Here is a 22,708-nt window from a genome sequence, read left to right as displayed (position 1 = left end):
CTATCCACAAACTCAAGAGGTTATAATGAGAATGATCGAATTCATTAGACATTCTCATAAGCTCTTTCCTACTTTCCAGATATACTCTCATGATAACTTCAAAATTTTTATACTCAGAAAATACATATCACATCTGAGATCTCAGAATCCTTCATGTTAAAATTATTCTTAGTTGGTAATTCTGATCCCTCCCTATTTCCCTTCCTTTAGGATTGTTTCAGAGCAAATCTTCAGCCTGCATCCATGGGTAAGGCCAATTCTTCAGTGGTGTCTGAATTTGTGTTGCTGGGACTCTCTAGTTCTCAGGAACTCCAGCTTTTCTTCTTTGTTTTCTTCTCTACGTTGTATGTGGTCATTGTGCTGGGAAACCTTCTCATTATTATCACCGTCACTTCTGATAACAGCCTGCGCTCCCCAATGTACTTCCTCCTGGGAAACCTTTCCTTTGTGGACATCTGTCAGGCTTCCTTTGCTACCCCGAAGATGATTGCAGGTTTTCTGAGTGAACACAAGACTATCTCCTTCAGTGGCTGCATAGCCCAGATTTTCTTCATTCACCTTTTCACTGGAGGGGAGATGGTGCTACTTGTCTCCATGGCCTATGACAGATATGTAGCCATATGCAAACCCCTACACTATGTAGTCATCATGAACCAAAGGACGTGCACTGTCCTGGTAATGATCTCCTGGACTGTGGGCTTGATACACACAGTAAGTCAGTTATCGTTTACTGTGAACCTGCCTTTTTGTGGCCCCAATATAGTAGACAGCTTTTTTTGTGACCTTCCTCGAGTGACCAAACTTGCTTGCCTGGACTCTTACACCATTGAGATACTAATTGTAGTCAATAGTGGGATTCTTTCCCTAAGCACGTTCTCTCTTTTGGTCAGCTCTTACATCATTATTTTTGTCACTGTCTGGTTTAAGTCTTCTGCTACAATGGCCAAGGCATTTTCTACACTGGCAGCCCATATTACCGTAGTGATATTATTCTTTGGACCTTGCATCTTCATCTATGTGTGGCCTTTTACCATCTACCCTGTGGATAAAGTTCTTGCCATATTTTACACCATTTTCACCCCCATTCTAAACCCTATTATTTACACACTAAGGAACAGAGATATGAAGGCTGCCATGAGGAAAATTGTGACCCATTACCTGAGGCCCAAGAAAATTTCTGAAACGCCACTAGCAGTGAGGAGTTCTTTTTATTAAGACGTAATTCCTTCAAAATCCTCAAATCAATACTCTATAAATAATTCCAATGTGTTCTTGTGGCATATTAAACTGTGATAAAAATAATGAAGAAGCTGATATAGAGAGTATTTAATGAATATTAAATCTTTTTCCAAATAACAAAGTCTTTTTCCAGATATCACCTAAGCAAAAACTAAATATCAAAAAATATAAAAATCATATGATTACTGGTTCTGGAAATAAAATGTGGATAGTATTGATGCATCCACTGCTGCTAAAGCAATAGCTAAGGCAGGTAAACATGAATATGATGGAAAAACAGGACGGGCACCTGATTCTTTGTTGGGCATAAATTTAGACATTTTATCTTATGAGTTTCCTAATTTTTCAAGCAGGAGATTTCATGGCTGAAAAATCTGTATAGGTGAATATTATTTAAGAATCTGAAACTGAATTTTCCCAACCAGGGGACAGCCACTCCACTAACTTAAGATAAGTGTATGGACCTAAGTGGAGATTCTTATGTTATGGGATCCCTCCCTCAACATCAATTACATCTATGCCATATTATTTTCCAAAATCTAACAGTGCTTTAAAGTGTGAAATGATATGTAATTAAGAGCTTGCATTTCAAATTTTTCATTTAATGGCCTTTCTTTGATCAGTTAAGATAATTCCAGTTTCCTCTGAAATTATGAGTCATAAAAGAGAGAGGGAAATCTTTAAAACTGAATTATTTCAACACCAACTTTTTAGTCTGTGCTCCAAGTAGCTGTGCAACACTCTGCATTTGAACCAAACGTGAAGTTCTTAGTTATGATGAATCAACGTTAAAGGCATGTCCAGTTGGCAACCAGGACCCCGCAGCTGGAACTCTACTCTGGACTCCAGGGACCATTAGGGGATGTATTCATGTTAATTAAAGTTTTTAAGTTTGCTTTCCCAAATCCCTCAATTATTAAAAGGCAAATACATAAACATTGGTCTCTCCTTTATGACAAGAATGGAAACACCGGTTTTGCACTTTGTTGTTTGTCTTCTTATTTTCCCAAGTCCAGGAAATCTTTTCTGAATCCATCCCTAGTAGAACCATCAAAACCATATGTTAAAGAACATATTTTAGAAACCTTGGGAATTTCCTCTTTTTCCACCCCAGACCACCCAAATTTTGCTTCTCTCCATAGCATTCTAGTTCTTCTCAGACCTGGTCTGTTTTGCTCTTTTCTACTCTCTCAAAATATACCTTCCAGTAAGGTTAGCAGAACAGTAATTTACATCTTAGCATAAATTTAAATTCATTAGTTAGCTCTCCCAGAAACGTGTACATGTTCATTTCTTTCTAATTTTAGAAAACAATTCCATCAATAGAGAGAGGAGACTTGGCAGATGAGATCTAGAACAGGGCAGGAATAAGAGACCTTACCAATGTCCCCTGACTTTATACCATGCAGACTGCTCGTATTCCATTCATGGAATGAGACCTGGCTCATACAATTGTTCTTTTTATTGAATAAGGGTCTGTACTGTATGATTTTCTTCTAATCAGCCTAGAGTACCAAAGCATTAGGGAAGTATGATTCATTAAAAAGCTTGTGAATGTCTCCCTTTTTTCAATGCTGGGTTAATTAATTGCTCTAATTTGAGATTGAGCCTTCTGTCTAGGCATTTTATAAAAAGGTTACATCAAAACTAGCAAACAATGAAAATCAATGTGCTAAAAAATTCAGAAATTATGTAATCTGGTAACTGTACTCATTATGAGCTACTTAGGGACTCCTAACATTCAAACAAACAAAAAAATAAAGCCAAGAGTTCATAGACTTTAACAAAGTTTGTTCTCCTATGAAATATTTCAAATTCCTCTAGTTCTAATAAAAACAAAGAAAGACATTCATAATACTAATACCAACGCATTTTCTTTTTTTTTATGGTGAGGAAGATTAGCCCTGTTTCCATTCTTCCTCTTTTTGCTTGAGAAAGAATGTCCTTGAGCTAACATCTGTGCCAGTCTTCCTCTATTTTGTATGTGGGATGCTGCCTCAGCATGGCTTGATGAACGGTGTCTAGGTCTGCACCTGGGATCCAAACCCGTGAACCTCAGGCTGCCAAAGTGGAGCGTGTGAACTTAACAACTACACCACCAGGGGAGCCAAAACACCAATGCATTTTTAAATTAATTTCTCTCTAAGGGAAACTATTCAAGGCGAATAACATTGTATTTCAGTTAGAACTGAAACATGATGCAAGGTAGAATCCCATGCTATAATTTGTCTAAAATAAAAAATATATATATATAATTTGGTAATAAACATTTTTTATATGCACACTGCAAAGTGATAGGATAATACGAAAATTCCTCTTTTCTTCTCTCTGTTTCACAGATTTCTACAGGTTTTTCCTGCATCACTGAGAAACTGACAGAAAAATTAATTGTATAAAAATGGTGAAATAAGTGAACATTTTAGTAAATGTGAAATAACTTTAGTTAATTGAAAACTATATAAAGGAAAGTATCTTGAACTGCTTGTCAAAAAACTTAGTAAGTGGATGAAGAGTACTTCAGACAAGGAACAGAAACAATGCATAACTCAGAGGCTATTTAGAGGAGCTGATGTCATGTAACAGACTCTGGAGAGAAGATGACATGGCCAGTGGAAAGCGTACCTCAAGACACTAGCTTAGGATAAAAAGTGAAGAAGTCTTACTTCCACTAAGTTTAAACAACTGGCAATAATATGATTCAAGTTAGTCACAGGATGAAGAGGAAAGCAGCAGGGGTACAATTTCCGGGAATGCAGAGTAGCAGAGACATGCAGGAGAAACAGAGTAGGTGATTGCAAAGGCACTTCAAGATTGTCTTTAGAGGATCAAAAGGAGGCAGTGGTAGAATCTCAGAGCAGAGTCAAGATCCAGTATTTTACCAAGGGTGTTTCGCTTTTTTTACAAAATTTATGTTTCGTCACTATTTTCTTTGGAGAATGTCTTTGCCACGTAATATGCTGTATTGTCAATATCTTGAAATTCTGATATATTTTATCTTGGGATCAAATACATGAAAGATACCACAAAGGAACTGAAGTGCCAACAAATAGTTTAAGAAAACCTCTCAACTCTATCTTGTGATAGAATTTTCACAATTAAAAAAATTACTTCAGTCATTCCCTAACCTCCTGAAACATTTAGAATTTGCCCATTTCTATGTTAACTCTCCTGCTCTCTGTCACAATATAGTCTGTGAGGAATTTAACGTTAACGATAATTGATAGTCTATCATGCTAGTCCACTACATTGAAAGCATACAGGGATTGGACCTGTGAGCTGAAAATGACATAAAAGAGGGTAACTGATATCCCTGTAAACTTTTGAGGGATCTGCAAAATCATTCAGGTTTTAAAGGGTATAATACTCTGGGATGTGCTACATAATCCCCTCATAACATAAAACACATGTGACTTTGTTTCATACGTCTTACTGCTAAGAAAGACACACAGTGCTTGCAGACTCTTCCAGTTTTGGAGGCAGCATAAAGCTGTCTCGTAAACACTGCTTTGGCTCAATTTTAGGTTGACTCACAGAATTTCCAGTTTTTAGTGAGTCATTGTACAAATTCCAGTCTTCAGTGTAAGCTGCCCTGCCACTCAGTCTATATGAACCAGGAAAATGAATGAAACCAAGATATCAATGATAAATAAGGACATTGTGTAGATATTTCTGGCAAAGTCAATTAGCTAAGTAGCAATGCTAACTCCTAGGATTTTGGAAAAAAAGCTCTTCATTCTGCAGCAGAGAACCACCTGCTGATTGAAAAGCAAATCCTAGGATGTTATGGGGCTTTATCAGAGACTGAGTTCCTGACCATGGGTTACCAAGTAACAATGTGACTAGCACTGCTCACCATGAACTAAGTATTATTTAACAAGTCATGATTTCTAGATTGCACAGCAACAAGCCATCATATATTGGAATTGGTACATTTGGGAGCAAGCTGAAGCAGATTTAAAGGCACAGGAAATGAGCTCAAACGGGTTGACCAGAACCCCATATTACCTACTTCTGTTGCATCAATACCTTTATTTCAGTTCAATTTTGTGGCCTCATAGAAGGGTTTCTTTGGAAAGCTCGATTCTAGGTCTTGGTGCAAGCCAAAAAAATGGACTATTGCTGCATTACAGCCCATTCAGATGACCCTAATGGCCACTGGTGAGGGAAAATTATATTATTGAGAAGAACCATAAACATTTCACTTAGTTATAAAATTTGGATGGAGACTTGATCATAAGTAAAAATAAATATGAATTCCTAGATAGTGAAAAAAGGCTTTGTTGGTTTGTTAGGGGTCTTGAAAGATCAAAATTGGAAAATCAGAGAAAAGTAGTCTGGTAGAGAAGAATAAGGATGGACCTACGTAAGTGGGCACAAAGTATGTAGACTTTTGTATCTCACATCATTGCCCATCTGATAACAAAAGCATGGACTCCTTTTTATCAAGGTTAGTCTCATAACTGCTGTTACAGCTCCTTGATGCTTGATCAGCAGAAGGGACTGATGCTGAGAACTTGATACCGCGCCATTCCCCAGAGAGGCCACATCCATTCAATGGCAAGTCAGTTACATCTCACCCCCTCCTCCATGCAGTGGGTAGATATTTGTCTGTATTGGAATTGGCTCCTACTCCGGATATGGGTTTTCCTTCCTGACCTGCAGTCCCTCTTCCAAGACACTATCCTAGGGCTTACGGAGTATTTGATTTACGGATATAGGATTCCACAAAGATTGCCTCTGGAATTACAGATAAACATATTTAGTGAAAAAAGGATAATTTATTGGATTTACAGTGAAAAGGTGTCATAACAGGAACACGATCATGAGATCCGCTTTTCTGAGAAGCTTCCAGTCACAAAGAACAATGAAATGGCCTCTTAAAGGCTCAGATAAGAGACTAGCATTGGGATTACATGCAACCTGGTTGAGATGGAGAACTCCAAGATGTAAAATACGCATTGAACCAAGAGTTATTTTGTAATTCTGTGTTACAAATACTCATATCCAGGAAAGAAAGAATAGAAGATTAAGACCTCTCTGCGTAATTCCCATTGACCTACTTTTGGATTTTGTGCTTCCTGCTCCAGCAGTTCTAGGCTGTACCATGATCCTGCATTTATTTTGCTAGTGGTGTATAGAGCTTTTTGATTCTATCCCTTGACATCTACTTCAGTTTTGGAAAACTCTCTGCCAGTATCTCTTCAACTATTGCTTTAGCTTTCCTCTGTGTTTTTCTGTGACTTCAATTATACATTTACTAATCCTTTTCAATGTCTGAATATGCATGACTTTTCTTTACCATCTTTGCTAATTTAACTGACAATAAAAACCTTGTTTTTCAATTTTATCTTTTTTGTTTATTTTTTATTTCTTTAAATAATAATGAAAAGTTTTTTTTGACTGAGCATTTTATGTCTTCTCTTTTGAGCTAAGAATATCGTGGGTTTTTTGCTTTAAATATATTCAGCAAAATATGAAATTATGTTTCTAATTAGACTCTCATTGACAATGAATAAAAGTACATGTCTCTCCAAATTCCCTCTAATTATTTTGAAGCTTTTCCAATCTGTAAGGGAAAAAGGTCTCATTTTTGTTGCAGAGTTGTTATAGAGTATTTCTGCTCTTTTGAACTGCTTGTGTGTACCTTTGCTTACTTTTTTACTTGGTTACTGATATTTATTTTCATTTCTAACAGTATTTTGATTTATAAGGAATTAGTCTATTGTTGATCAGATTTGTTGCATATATTTTTTAGTTTGCCGTTTTTATTTAATGTTTATTGTGCTTTTTCTTTGATATACCAAAGCTAAAAAGGATTATGCTATAAAGCAACAAATCCTTTTTCCAATATGGCTTAAATGTCATGCTTAGAAAAGACTTGCAAACTCGAAGATTATAAAAAATATTTCCCCCATTTTATTCTAGTTCTCTTATATAATTTTAATTTAATCAAAATTAATTGACTTTTTAAATTTTGAAATAGAAAGAAACTTTATGTTTTATCTTTTTGTTGTTTTTATTGTGGATGGAACCATTTCATTATATTTTCTTTGTAATTTTATGAAGTTTTTATCATTAAAATGTATTGTTTCTAATTTTCTGAAAATTACTTTTAACACCAAATATTCAAGATATAAAAGCATAGAGAATAAAATTTTAAAATAATTTTCCTAACTGTATCATTATGTATATAGTAAATATTTATATTTGGCCCTTTAGACTTTTAAAAATATTTGCAATATTATTGATTCTGTTTAAGTGTCTTTTATACAGCTCTTGATCCCTTTCCTTATATTTCCTTCTCACAGTTTAGAATTTGTATTACTCCTATGGATATTTTTAAACTTTCCTTTCATAAATATGTGCATATTTTGTTGGTATGTAAAAACGTGCACATATTAATTTCACCAAGATTACTCTTTTCAACATTATGTTATTAAATTTTATACATATTCATCTACAAAAATAATTTAATAATTTTAATCATTGAATGTATTCTGTTGCACCAAAATACTATATTTCTTAACTCTCAGCTTTATAGATACTTAGGTGTTATCCAGTATCTGTCTCTTTCAGTCAATACTGCAATATGTGCCATTGTACATACATCCTTAAATATGTGAACATTTTACACACACACACACACACACAGTTAACATGTGACAGGTAATCATATTTTCAATTTCCTTCTTTCAAGGTGACCATTTGAAACTTACATCTACATCACAACTTTTGTAAATCTAGAAAACTTACAGAAAATATAGTTTAAAATACTGTTGATATATTTTCAGGGAGAAATAGATTTGTCGTGGAGAAGAAGTAAGAACACCTTCAAATATTTGAAGAACCATCATGCTGAAGTTGCAATAGATTTTTTCTATAAAACTACAGGTGGTAGAACCATTTGAGCACTCTAACCATAGATTAAACTGTCTTGGGCAGTAGTGGGCAACTTGTGATGGGAGGAAACCAATTACATCATTTGTGAGTTTGTGTGACTGTTCTTTTGGAAGAAATTTAGGGGTTGAAAAATCACTTTGTTGACTGGAAATCAGTGAAAATCAAATAATCTTTTGTTTTCCTACATATCAACCAGTTGGAAAAAAAAAACTTTTTTCTTTTCTTTTCCATTCCTGGAAATATTACTTTGTAAAACATAATTATTTCTACTGAGGGTGACATCAGATCTCTAAAGGGTGATTTCTCACTTCCCCAGTGAAATCAGTGTCCTGGAATGAGGATGAAAGGCTTTATATTGCCTCACCTGAGGATATAGTAATATGGTTGAGGGCAAGAGGAGCAGAGCCCTCACTACCTCAAGGCAAGACCTGAGGGGCTCACTTTTGCACAACTTAATGCAGGGAACAAGTCAAAAATGCATCAATTCAAGAGTATATTGCAAATTTTTTGGTATGAAGACTCATAGCAGAGGGTAGGAAGCTTAGAAACAAACTGTGAGGCACCAAATTTGGAGAAAATAAGGAAGAACTCAAAGACTGGCAGATATTATTAAAAGTGTAAGTATTATACATGCATTTGAACATATTGTTTGGACTATACAAATACTTAGTAAACTGTCTTGTAGATGCAAAATCAGCAACTAGAAGATAGCAAAAGGGACGTTACTGTTACCTCAGTCAAATTGGAAACTCCATCTGGAAGAGGCAAATTCCTGCTCTCCACTCTTCTTTAGACTTGACTCTCTCACTGCATTGGTTTAAGGCAGCCCTGATAATATTAGGATCAGTATCTGATGAACAAAAGGAAGTCCACTCTAACCGTTATTTGTCCCTTCTCTGACCCTTTTTATGCTTTCCATTCAGAGAATATTTAGCCATTTGTTAAACAAATATTTACTGACTCAAAATTTGCCTGGAATGAAGCAGTAGCTACACAAAATGGAGTAATGGTCAATAAGGGTATCTTTTATTCTTTTTGCTGCTGAGCTTAAAGGTAATCAACTATTATAAGACAAAATTATGAAAAGAAAAATTAAGCATGTTTATGGCTTTGGAGTTTTATTGACCTTTTAGAGACGGATATTACTGTAAGATCAACTTTTCTGTATCAAACTTAGTCTTACTCTGGGATTGGACAATTCCCTTAAAAAGTATTTTGTGATCTGAAAATATTTCTATCTCTGAAGTACATTTGAGATGAAAAACTGAGTGATTCATTAATGAAGAAGCTTCTGAATGCTCTGTGCATAGTCCAGGGAATTCTGAGTGACTTTTATAAACTCCACGTTTCCATAATGTAATTGCCTCTGCACTTAGAACTTTAGAGATGAAAATAGCCTTGGACATAATCTAGTTCTGTCTTCTAAGGTCAGTCCCACAGCTAGTTAACGGCAAATGTTATTTATCTGTATTGAGGACTACCTATCTTAATTATTAAGAAGAAAATGAGATATAATGTTGAACCTTGTGTGTTCTACTTAAGTTAAGAAAGCATAAAAAATCTGTGTGGAGAGGATTTTTTGGTTGTGTCCTATATTTTGAAAAGTGAAGACTGACTAAACTTATTTATTAGATATTGGAAAGATGGAATTTATAGGAAATTTGGATTTGTTTTCAAACATAAGATGATCTTTAAAAATTGTGTTAATACCACTAACTTTATTTAACATGTTAACCATTGTGCTTTTCCCCTCTCTGCCTCCTCCTCCTTTCTCTCTCTCTCTCTCCTTCTCTCTTTAATGCTATCCTACTAAATTACCATAATGTTTGACAAACTTACACAATGGAGTGAATGCTATAAGAAGTCTCTCGTGGCATCAAATTTTATCTTTTTAAAATTAATAGGTCTAGCTCTTTAGCATCTTTTTTAGTCTGAGAAGTCAGAATCTCTTTCTTTTTCAATGTTTGTTTGCCTGCTTCTCTCCCCTGCCCATGTGAATACATGATCAGACAGACATGCCAGCATTGACCCAAATCTTCCGCATGGAGATGAGAATCCCATGATGGAAGTTCCTACTGAGGTCAGTTCAGACCTCACTGATCTGTTTATATTCTTGAGTAACTTAAGTTTCTGCTTTCTTCATAAATCTAGATATCATAACTCAAATGCAAAGATGGAAGCCCTTGAAAGGGTATGATTTAGTGCTTCAACAACTGGGTTAAAATTACATAATGAAAGCCTGTAACAATTTAAACATTTTTTAATTGGTTAATTTATGGTTACCTCTACAATTTTACATTACAGTTTTAAATATTTATTATATTAGTTATATCTACCACTGAAGACTACAAGGCACAGAACTATAATTAGTATAATTATAAATAAATACTTATTGAGTATTGTTGGCTACACAGGACCGCAGCCAAAAATGTTTCTTGAACTGCTGGAGGTTATGTGGGATTTTCCTCTGGGATGAAGTGGCCACGTAGTGCCCAATGTGTAAAGCAAAAAGTCAAAAAACATTCAAGAGGGGATTTATACACTACTTAACTTTTCCTTTTTGAAAATATATTGTGTGTCCAAAATGCCCCACATATTGTCATATAGAAAATTTCTGAAAGGATGGTTTCTGAAAGGTGTTACAGATTATGATAAGTCCAGGTATGTCAGGAGTGTTTAGGAAAAGAAAAAAAGGCAGAATCAGAAGAGACTGAAAACACAGTGGTAGTTCATTCATAATTGGTCTTTATGTGACAGAAAGGGAATTCTGATTAACTGTTATTAAAAGGATGAAAGAAACATTCATTCTTGATTTTCATAGACACTTTCACAGTTCTACCATTGCCTCCTCTTTCCATATTATAGCAAATTGCTTCTATCAAGCTTCTTAAACACTGTCAAGCACTTTATGATTCTCAGTTTCAAGAACATTGATCTAGTCCGCTTAGTCTTGCATTTAAGGCTAATGGCATCCACAATTTGCTCCTAATCTACTGTTCCCAACTTCATTTTCATTGTTCCTTAGCACGCCCTCCTCCAGTCAGGCCACTCAACTAACAGCTTCCTGAATATGTCTTTCATATTTTCACCTTTGTATCTGTATTCCTGTTATTCTCCCTCTCTGAAATAGTCTTTTCCTTCAGTTTTGGCTAGCAAATTCCAAGCTTTTAAAAAATTTTAGTTTAAATAACACTTACTTAGTATAATTGTAAATAAATACTTATTGAGTATTGTTGGCTACACAGGACCGCAGCCAAAAATGTTTCTTGAAACTGTTTGTTTCTGACTTTATAATTTATTTTTAACATGTGTGTCCTATGTTCCTAATTATGACAGGATTCATATCTAATTCTCTTATTTCATACTTCTCCCACTTTTTGCAGCAGTCATGGGAGTTAAATATTAGTCAATTGGTTATTTATGTAGTTTCATTAGATTAAATGGACTTTTAATTGAAAGCTTATCGTATTTCTTTTGTAAATATACTAGATATGGTGCCAATCCTTGTGATATTGTCCTGATTTTCTTTTACTTAGGTGGCAGTAGGTTGGATACATGGCTCACACAAATGAATCGGTGGTATCTGAGTTTGTGCTTCTGGGACTCTCTAATTCTAGGGAACTTCAGCTTTTCTTTTTTGCCCTCTTCTCTATAGTGTATGTGACATCAGTGTTGGGCAACATTATGATTATTGTGATCATTTCCTCCGATTCCCATTTGAACTCTCCCATGTACTTCCTGCTCAGCAACCTTTCTTTCATTGATATCTGCCAATCTAACTTTGCCACGCCCAAGATGCTTGTGGACTTCTTTATTGAGCACAAGACTATCTCTTTTGATGGTTGCATGGCCCAGATATTCCTTCTTCATAGTTTTGTTGGGAGTGAGATGATGTTGCTCGTAGCTATGGCATATGACAGGTTTATAGCCATCTGTAAGCCCCTGCATTACAGCACAATTATGAATCGGAGACTGTGCATAAATTTTGTGTTGATTTCCTGGGCTGTGGGTATTCTTCATTCTGTGAGTCACTTGGCTTTTACAGTGGACCTGCCTTTCTGTGGCCCCAATGAGGTAGACAGCTTCTTTTGTGACCTTCCCCTGGTGATAGAGCTGGCTTGCATGGATACTTATGAAATGGAAATCATGACCCTAACTAACAGTGGCTTGATATCATTGAGCTGTTTTCTGGCTTTAATTATTTCCTACGCCATCATTTTGATCACTGTGCGACGCCGGTCTTCCAGTGGGTCGGTTAAGGCACTTTCTACATTAACTGCCCACATCACGGTGGTGATTCTTTTCTTTGGGCCTTGCATTTATTTCTATATATGGCCTTTTAGCAGACTTTCTGTGGATAAGTTCCTTTCTGTGTTCTACACTGTTTGTACACCCCTGTTGAACCCCATCATCTACTCTCTGAGGAATGAAGATGTTAAATCAGCCATGCAAAAGTTGAGAAACCGTCATGTGAACTCCTGGAAAATCTAGAGATCACCTTGAGGGAACATAATCCTGAATGGGAATGAAGAGTCTTCACTGGATCATAGCGTCATGCCAATTATTTTTGGTAATGATATGGTTTATTGAGTTATCGAACTGGATTTTTGTCCTAAGTGCAAGGGAATTGCATAAAATTAGTTCCTGGTTTAGTATTTAAATATAATGTTAACTAATTTTTCATTGTTTACAATTCTAAAATACAAGTTCTTTTGAAAATATTTAGTACTCCTCAAATATTTTATAAAGAATTTAGAGATTCTTATCTTTTCCTTGTGTATTGCATATTTGGACTATTCACAATTTGGTTGTTATATATTTGATTGTTTGTGATTTTTCTCTGTCTACTTCTATGTTACAATAGTTTTTTCTGTTTTCTTTTAGATTATTTGATGTGCAATCACAAATTACAAAACTTTTTCTAGATATTTAGTGCTATCAGCAGCATAAATATCAATATTCCATGTCTACTTATTTTTAAGTAAGATGAATTGGTTATAATGAATTCTACCTTATCCATAGAAAATTGCAAATGTCTCTGAAATTGTTTGCAAATATGGCAGGTGATGAATATTTAAATTCAGAGAAAATTTAATTCCATGTGTACCTAAAGCATACAAATGCACAATGTAACAAAAATTATGTGCAGCTGAGGACCAAATCTGAGACCAATGCCTTCATACTTTTTGGAAAACAGAAGAGGCAAAGTAAAATTCAAGTAATCTAACAATAAAATTAAAAAATCTATTAACTACTGTTTCATTTGCTAGCCAAAATGAGAAAAAGAATTGTTTAACAGAAAACAGAAAGCCTGCAACTGTCATCACTTTGGATTCAGCATTTTAATTATACTGTAAGACATAAGTTCGTGGCTATTTGCATAGATATTAATTCTGCATGCTAAGTCTTAATGTAAGTTAAGTTTTGGATATGGACACATAGTCTTTTTGCAGCATGATACTACTCAGCTAAGGTTTTTTGAAACTTCAAACTTTTAGTCAATTTCATTTGTACAATGTCAAATGTGATAATGATCTTTTAAACTTGACTATGTATTATATATTTTCATATGTTGCCAAAAATATTTTAAATATACCATAAACATTAATGCAGTCATGATATTGTTGGTAATAATTTTTCCTTTTAACTCTGCCTTGCTGGTGAAAATAGAGAGGTGTTGAAAGTACCTTTGAAAACCCAAGTCATTTTGCTGCCTTAATCCTCAGTAGTTTCATACTGAGAGATAGGCGGGGTAAAAGGAGGAAGTGGGAAATGGAGGGAGAGGTAGGGAAAGTAGCGGAAGGAGGAGGAGGCAAATTAGAATTTAAAAGTGACTGTTTGATTTGGTCAATTCTTTATAGTGCCAGTGATACATTTTTCCACTTTTTAATTCATACTTCACCATTGTGTCTATTTGGGTTTTTAGTGACCAGGCATGGCCATAACCTATCACATTAAGTTTGACAAAAAAATCCAAAAGTCACAAAATTAAAAAAAAAGGTGAAAAATCTGACTACATAATTTTCCACAGAGCTCTTGCTTTTTTTAATAAACCAATCACAAATAAAGACAAAAGAAAAATTAGATGAAAAATAGTATTATTTGTAGGGGTAATATCTTAAATTTGTAAAGAGCTCTTACAAGTCAATAAGTATATGCCAAACAAGTTGGTAGAAAAATTAGCAAAGTATATGAACAGGCAGTTTATTATTAATGTAATGCAAGTGACCCTTGAATATATGAATAAATGCTAAAACGATCATGTAAGAAAACACAAGTATAAGTGAATTTCCTTTGCTCACCTACATGACTGACAAGGATCTAAAAGTTTGATAGTAAACGTGTTGATAAGACTGATAAAACAGAGAACCTCAAACATTGTTATTAAATCTCTAATTTGGTAGAATATAAGGAGGCGAATTTTCAATATCTATTAAAATTTTAAACTTTGAATTGATAATTATGCTTCCAGTATTTTATCTTACAGAGAAACCCTCACACATGTAAAACAAAATACGTACATAATATTTATTGCAAGCATTGATTTGAAGAACAACATATTGACCAAAAATCTAAATATAGGAACAGAAGTGTCCATCAATATAGACTCCTGAAATATTTATAATATATATTTTATATAATATAATATATGTTATATGTAATATATAATATAATAACTATTATTACGTACATAACAAAGAATGCTATACAGCTATAAAAAAACAACTAGGGATCATTTGATGCTTTGATAAATTTACAAGGAAGAGAAGCATCCCAGATGAAGGGAGGGATAGAGAGCACTTTATCGTGGAAGGATTGTTAGAATCTAATCCAGACTCCTCACCAAGGCCAGACCCCTTCTCTAGTGAATTCTACGAAACATTCAAAGAAGATTTAATACCTATCCTTATCAAACACTTCCAAAATACTGAAGAAGTTGGGATGCTTTCTGCCTCATTTTATGAGGCCAAAATTGCCCTTATAGAAAAACCAGGACAACACAAAAAATGAAAAATACAGACTAGTGTTGCTGATGAAAATAGATGTAAAATTCCTCAACAAAATGTTAGCAAATTAAATACAGCTATACATTAATAGGATCATATACCACAAGCAAGTGGGATTTATTCCAAAGATGCAGGCATGATTCAACATCCACAAATTAATCAATGTGATAAACCACATTAACAAAATGAAGACTAAAAGTCACATGATCACCTCAATAGATGTAGGGAAAGCATTTTACAAGATCCAACATCCAGCTATGATAAAAACTCTGAATAAAACTGGTATAGAAGGAAAGTATCTCAACATAATAAAGGCCATATATGACAAACCCACAGCCAACATTATACTCAATGGTGAAAAACTGAAAGTCATTCCTCTAAGAACAGGAACAAGACAAGGCCCACTCCCATCACTCTTATCCAACATACTACTGTAAGTTTAAACCAGAGAAATTAGCCAAGAAAAAGAAGTAAAAGGCATCCAAATTGGAAAAGAAGAAGTAAAATTGTTACAATTTGTGGATGACATGATTCTATATGTAGAAAAACCTAAGAAATCCACCAAAAACTATTACAAATAATTAATGAGTAAAGTTGCAGGATACAAAATCAGCATACAAAAATCAGGTGCATTTCTATACACTAATAATGAACTAGCAGAAAGAGCAATCAAAAGTACAATCTCATTTACAAGTGCAACAAGCAGCATAAAATACGTAGGAATGAAGGGGCTGGCCCAGTGACATAGTGGTTAAGTTTGCACATTCCACTTTGGCGGCCCAGGGTTTGCTGATTCAAATCCCGGGTGCTGACCTATGCACTGCTTGTCAAGCCATGCTGTGGTAGGCATCCCACATATAAAGTAGAGGAAAATGGGCACGGATGTTAGCTCAGGGCCAGTCATCCTCAGCAAAAAAGAGGAGGATTGGTGGCAGATGTTAGCTCAGTGCTAATCTTCCTCAAAGAAAAAAATATGTAGGAATAAATTTAACCAAGGAGGTGAAAGACCTGTACACTGAAAACTATAAGACATTATTGAAGTAAATTGAAGAAGGCATAAAGAAATGGAAAGATAGTTCATGCTCCTGTGTTGGAAGAATAAGCAGTTAAAATGTCCATATTAGCCAAAGCAAACTACATAGTCAATGCAATCCCAGTCAGAATCCCAAGGAAACTCTTCATGGAAATAAAACAAAAAAACTAAAAATTTATATGGAACAAGAAAAGATCCTGAATACCCAAAGCAATTCTGAGAAAAAAAAAACAAAGCTGGAGGTATCACACTCCCTGAATTCAAAGGATACTACAAAGCTACAGGAATCAAAACAGCATGGTACTGGCACAAGAAACAGACATGCAGATTCATGGAACAGAAATGAAAGCCTGAAAGTAAAAATACACGTCTAATCTACAACAACAAGCTAATCTACAACAAAGGAGCCAAGAATGTAAAATGGAGGAAGGAAAGTATTTTCATTATATGGTGTTGGGAAAACTGGACAGCCATATGCAAAAGAATGAAAGTAGACCATTATCTTATACCATACACAGAATTAAATAAAAATGGATTGAAGACTTAAATGTAAGACCTGAAATCATAAAACTCCTTGAAGAAAACATAGGCAGTATGCTCTTTGACATAGGTCTTAGAAATATGTGTTTGAATACCATGTCTCATCAGGCAAGGAAAACAAAAAATAAACAAATGGGACTGCATCAAACTAAAAAGATTCTGCATGGCAAAGGAAACCATCCACAAAATGAAAAGACAACGTAACAACTGGGATAAAATATTTGCAAATCATATATCTGACAAGGAGTCAATTTCCAAAATATATAAAGAACTCATACAACTCAACAACAAAAAACGAAACAACCCAATCAAAGAATGGGAAGGGGATATGAATAGACATTTTCTAAAGAAGGTATACAGACAGCCAACAGGAACATGAAAAAGTGTTCAAAATCACTAATTATTAGGGGAATGCAAATCAAAACTACAATGAGAGAGAGGTGATGTCAGCTACATGGCAGAGTGAGAAGTTTTCTTTGTCTCTCCCCCTTCAAACTAGAACTAAATGGACATTGACTGATCAATGGAGGATACTCTGCAGCACCTTGGGACACCTGAGAGACTCGTGCTGCTATACATCAGAATGTGAATGAACTACCCCTGGGGAGGAAGTGAAGATAGGTGAGAACTCTCCAGCACCCAGGCAGCCCAGTAGCCATGAGTGACTCTCTCCTGGCTGAAGCTCTCATAGTACCACTGTGGCCCCAAGGGTGGGCAAGTGCCTTGGTGTGACTATGGAAATAGGTGACTGCAGCTGTGAGCCCCCCATGATTGCTCTTTGGACCAGTGGGAAAATCCACAGTCCTTCTGCAGCCCCAGGACATGACTTGCACTTCAGACCTGGTAGGAAGGCCCCATCCACCAAGCACAAAGGCTGGTGTGACCTGAGAGCTGATGTGGCACAGCTGGGTGAGCAAATCGCCAGCTGCTTTAAATGCCCATAGCTCTGCTGCAGCCCTGATGGGGAAAGTGAGATCCAGTGGGACCATGGGAGTGGGTGGGGACAAGCTTGAGCCCTAGCTTGATCAGTCCTAGGTCCAGTGGGAAACTCTACAGTCCCACCATGGCCTCAGGGAGAGAATTGGGCTCCATCTCATTGGGGAGGCCATGTCCACCAAGCTCAAAGGCTGGTGCAACCTAGGAACAGATGGTGGTGTATCTCCAGGCTGGGTGAACGTGTCCCTGGCTACCGCAAATGTCCACCATAGCAAGGCAGCCCCAAAGGGGCAATACAACTGGTGGGACTGTGGAAACAAGTGACAGCAGCCCTGAGTCCTTGGGTGATCTCTCTCTTCACCAGTGGGAGAGCCCACAACCCCACCACAGTCCCAGGGAGTGGCACAGGCTCAGACTCATTGGAGAGGCCACAATCAACAAGCACAACATCTGGTACAACCTAGTACCAGATGGCAGCAGAGCTGTGAGTCTGGGCAAACAAGCTCCTGGCTGCCTCAAAAGCCCATAACACTGCTAAGACCCCTAAGCATGTCTAGGTGGGTCTGTGGGAGCAGGCAGCAGCAACCCAGAGCCCCTATGTGATTGTTCCCACAATTGATGGGAGTCCCAACAGGACAACTGTGATCTCAAGGAGTGGCCCAGGCTCAGTCAGGAAGAGCCAATGGCAGGGATTCTGGTGGGAACAGATTACACAGCTCCTTCTCCCTCCCACCAGTGGCAGCAAGTAGAATTGGTAACTAAATTCTATCTCTACACACACACACACACACACAATGGAATACTACTCAGCCATAAAAAATGACAAAATCGTCCCATTCACAACAACATGGATGGACATTGTGGGTATTATATTAAGTGAAATAAGCCAGATAGAGAAAGACAAACACTGTTTGATTCCACTCATATGTGGAAGATAAATAAACACATGGACAAAGAGAAGTATTTAGTTGTTATCAGGGGGAAAAGGGGAGGGGGTGGACACAAAGGGTGAAGGGGCACACCTAGAAGATGACTGACTAATAATGCACAACTGAAATTTCACAATGTTGTTAACTATCATAACCTCAATAAAAAAACTACTTAATAGAAAATAAATGCAATGAGATATCACCTCACACCCATCAGAACGACTATCATTAAGAAGACAAGAAATATGATGTGTGGGAGAGGATGTAGAGAAAAGGGGACCCTTATACCCTACTGGTGTAAATGGAAGCTGGTACGGCCACTTTGGTAAAGAGTATAGAGACTTCTCAAAAAATTAAAAACAGAAATACCATACTTCTCAGTATTTCTCCAAGAACATAAAAACACTAATTTGAAAAGATACATGCATACCTATGTTCACTGCAGCATTGTTCACAATAGCCAAGACTTGAAAGCAATCTAACTGCCCATCAACAGATTAATGGATAAAGAAGATATGGTACATATATGCAATGGAAAACTACTCAGCCGTAAAAAAGACAAAATCGTGCCATTTGTGACAATAGGTACGGACCTTGAGGCTATTGTGCTAAGGAAAATAAGTCAGACAGAGAAAGACAAATACCATATAATAGCTTCATATGTGAGGATGAACAAACAAACACAGAAATAAGAAGAATAGACTGGTGGTTACCGGAGGAGAAACAGGTAGGGGTTGGGCGAAAGGGAAAAATGGGCACATATACACGGTGAACAGATGGAAACTAGATTTTTGGTAGTGAACACAATGCAGTCTGTAAAGAATCTGAAATATAATAATGTACACCTGAAATTTACACATGTTATAAACCAGTATGACCTCAATAAAATAATCTTATAAAAAGGCAACTCTAAAATAAAAATGTTCTGTAAAGGAAGTTAGCTCCTATTTTGCCACGAGGTTCTAGACATATGGCTAGAGCTGGCTTATTCCAGCCCTTAGGAGCCAAATATTAAATTATTAGGGAGTTCGTAAGGTGATTGCTAGACTGTTGGTGGCTTAAAATCAACCACAGTAGGAGCATTTACACCACAGACACTGGGAAAAACTATAAGTCAAGCTTTCTCTGTGCCTCCCTACCCCTACCCAGAATCAGTTCTTTAATATTTGCAGCACACTATTGCTTCTTATTCCCAGCAGACTAGCGTGGGCTCATTCACATGGAGGCCTCAGGATTTCAATAGTGGCAAGAAAGAGTATCTCCAATGTGAAACATTTTTGTGCTGTTATCCCGTTGGACAAAACAAGACACATGGCTAAGTCCAGAGGCAGTGTAGAATACGACTCAGCAATAAAAAGGAACCAACTATTGATTTATGCAGTAACTTGAGATGAATCTCATAATTATGTTGGGTAAAAAAAGACAATGTAAAGTAAAAACATATTGTATAATCCAATTTATATAACATTCTCAAAAAGACAAAGCTTTATAACATTTCTTAAAAGTAGAAAATAACCCGTTAGTGGTCACTTATACAATCAACTATTGACTGAATCAATACTATCATTTGAGTACATACCATTTGCTAGATTCTGTACCAATTACTGGGGATACAATAATGATGCTGAGAGACTCAATCATTGCACCGATGGAGCCTACATTCTTGGGATGGAGAGGAGGAAAGAATAAACAAGCACCAATATGTAAACAAACAAATAAATAAAAAATTTAAAACGTAATAAGTCTTATGGAGCAAATAATGTCATGAGATGAAAAAAATAAAAATTAGGAGTACAGGGAAAGGGTAAGTTGCCCAGAAAAAGCTTCTCTGTGTAATGAACTTGCATCTGATATCTGAGAAATGAGAAGGGTATGGCATGTGAAGAGCCCAAGTAAAAAATATTTGATAGAATAAAGAGAAGGAAAAACTCCCTGAAGTGGAAAGCAGTGGAGTGTTCCAGGAAAAGAGAGCGGGAGTTCAGTCCCTGAGAAAACAGCAAGAAGAGATGAAGTGGAATGTTAGTGGGTAAAATGTAACCTGACAAGGACTCAGCAAGGTGACTGGATTTTACTTCTAGAGCAATGGAACATGTTCACCATTTTAAAGTTGTTTGATTCACAGTGATTTTATTTTACTTTTAAAGATCACTCTGGAGGAATAGATTGGAAAAATTCAATGGTACAAGGGGGGACCTTTGAAACACTTAAGAAGAAAGATAATGAACACTTAGGAGAGTTAAATGGATATAACTTGATAAATTGGGAATATTTTGGAGGAAAACAAAGCAGGATTTGGAAAGGGAGTGGGGAAAAGGAAGGAGCTAAGTTTCTGGCTGAAAACACTGGGTCAAAGGAAAAGCCATTAGCTGGAATGAGGCAGAGTAAAGTAAACACCGGTTTGGAAACAGAAGAATTGAAATGTCTGTGAAATGTTAAAGAGAAGATGTCTATCTCTCTTTTGTCTGTTAGAAGAGAACGCAGAGAAGCCTGGTCTCTTTGATTAGGCTCCCCAAACGTTCTGGGTGCTCTCTCTGTGTCTCAATATTAACTGCTTTCTCTCCGTCACCTGCTCTTCTCCGTAGACCTTCTTGCTCCTTCTGCTACTCTGAGATGTCTTTTCACAACAGCCAAAAGAAAGCTATGTGTATATCTAAGCGGTGTTACCCACTTAACTCCAGCTAAGCTTTTTTTCTGATTCTAATTTATGGTCAGGTACCAAGCATGGCAATTAGAATACTGGATTTTTTAGTAGCATATTATGTGGTATGGAGTTTGAAAAACTTAATCATAAATATTTTCATGAAAAGGAAGAAGTAAAGGATTAGAGAAAGCAAAATAATAATTCTCTTAGGCCTACTGCCAGATTTACATTTCTTCTGATATGATTTCCTGCAGGCTTTGAGCATCTGGGCATATGCTTATGGGCATAGTCACTTTAAGTAATGGAAAGGAAGGCACATGTATGGAAACAAATCGTTAAATAAGAGTAAATGTAGCTGCAAGCTTCTGCATCTACATTCACCCCTTGTCATGTATGCCTCACTTGCAATTAAAGGAAAATAATTTAAAAGTTCTTACCATCTTGTTTTTGGGAAAAGCAACCAAAATTGCGTTAATAACTCCCACAGCAAGATTATCTCACCTCACAAAGGAAGTTCTTTAATTGACTGTTGCAATCCACAGGATTGGTTATCTGAGATTTTTGGGCTTGTGGTTTGGTATTTAAATATTTGTTTTATGAGCTCTTGTGACTCACTCTTTTAAAAGTAAAAACAAACAATGGATTTTAGGAGTTTCTCTTCTTCAGCCTGTTATTACTCCCCTGGAATTTCTCTCAAAAGTGGTATGCAGAATATAATCACATTATGCAAAAAATTAAATATAGATGTTATCATTCAGAGAGTTAAAGGGATTCTGGGCTAAAAGTATTACTAGAATTAAGGTGACTTGGGTTCTCGGGCATGAGAACTTGGATTTCATACATGAGATTCTAAAGTCTGACAAAATATCACGCCGTGTCTGATTATTGTCACTGCTAACACAGCTGATAGAGTGAGAAACCCAAGTAAAGGTGAGCATATTGATGTATAGTTTTGAAAAAACAGAGATGATGGTAGAGAATAGAATGGGGCAAAATTGTCACTTTAATGACTAGATAGACTTCCTCAGATACAGGTTCACAGTGATCGGGTCTTTAATTAAGCGGTATATGGTGGTTAAGTACATGTTTTTTGAATATGCAAAACCCTGTTGAATAACAGTGTGTCCTGTGACACTGACTTTACTACTAAGATTTGACTTCTTCTACTACTAATAATAGTATTCCTTTGCAGCACTGTTGTAGGCATAAATGAGTTAATGGATGGAGTGTTCAGCACAGTGCTTTGTATGAAGCTGACTAACAAAACACCGACTGTTATGATTGGCAGAAGCTCTTTCTTCCCAGCATTTTACAAACATAGAATGCTATAATTTAATTTTTTTTCTTATTGAAGACCTTTTCTAGCTTCTCTTCTTTTACACTCTCTTGCATCAGAGTTACATATATATTTATGTAATCAGTAGTCACATATCAACACAAGGCAGATAAATCAAGTCATTCATGACAAAAACCTTTTATCCAG

At 36.1% G+C, this 22,708-nt stretch overlaps 2 protein-coding genes across 2 annotated transcripts; both read left to right on the top strand.

Annotated features, from left to right (window-relative positions):
• Window positions 1–232: 232 nt before the first annotated feature.
• On the top strand, window positions 233–1,215 carry LOC103542659 (olfactory receptor 4K5). The gene has a single exon (XM_070614757.1). The coding sequence runs from the start codon at window positions 244–246 to the stop codon at window positions 1,213–1,215; it is 972 nt and encodes a 323-aa protein (XP_070470858.1). The 5' UTR covers window positions 233–243.
• A 9,435-nt stretch (window positions 1,216–10,650) lies between these two features.
• Window positions 10,651–12,865, top strand: LOC103542660 (olfactory receptor 4K1). The gene has a single exon (XM_008509598.2). It carries the CDS (start codon window positions 11,695–11,697, stop codon window positions 12,628–12,630), a length of 936 nt encoding a protein of 311 aa, XP_008507820.1. The 5' UTR covers window positions 10,651–11,694; the 3' UTR covers window positions 12,631–12,865.
• The last annotated feature ends 9,843 nt before the right edge of the window (window positions 12,866–22,708 follow it).

This window comes from Equus przewalskii, chromosome 1, assembly GCF_037783145.1.
Source record: "Equus przewalskii isolate Varuska chromosome 1, EquPr2, whole genome shotgun sequence".
Lineage (NCBI taxonomy): Eukaryota > Metazoa > Chordata > Mammalia > Perissodactyla > Equidae > Equus > Equus przewalskii.
The sequence above is the reverse complement of the archived record's forward strand: the minus strand, read 5'-3'. Positions and strand labels throughout refer to the sequence as shown.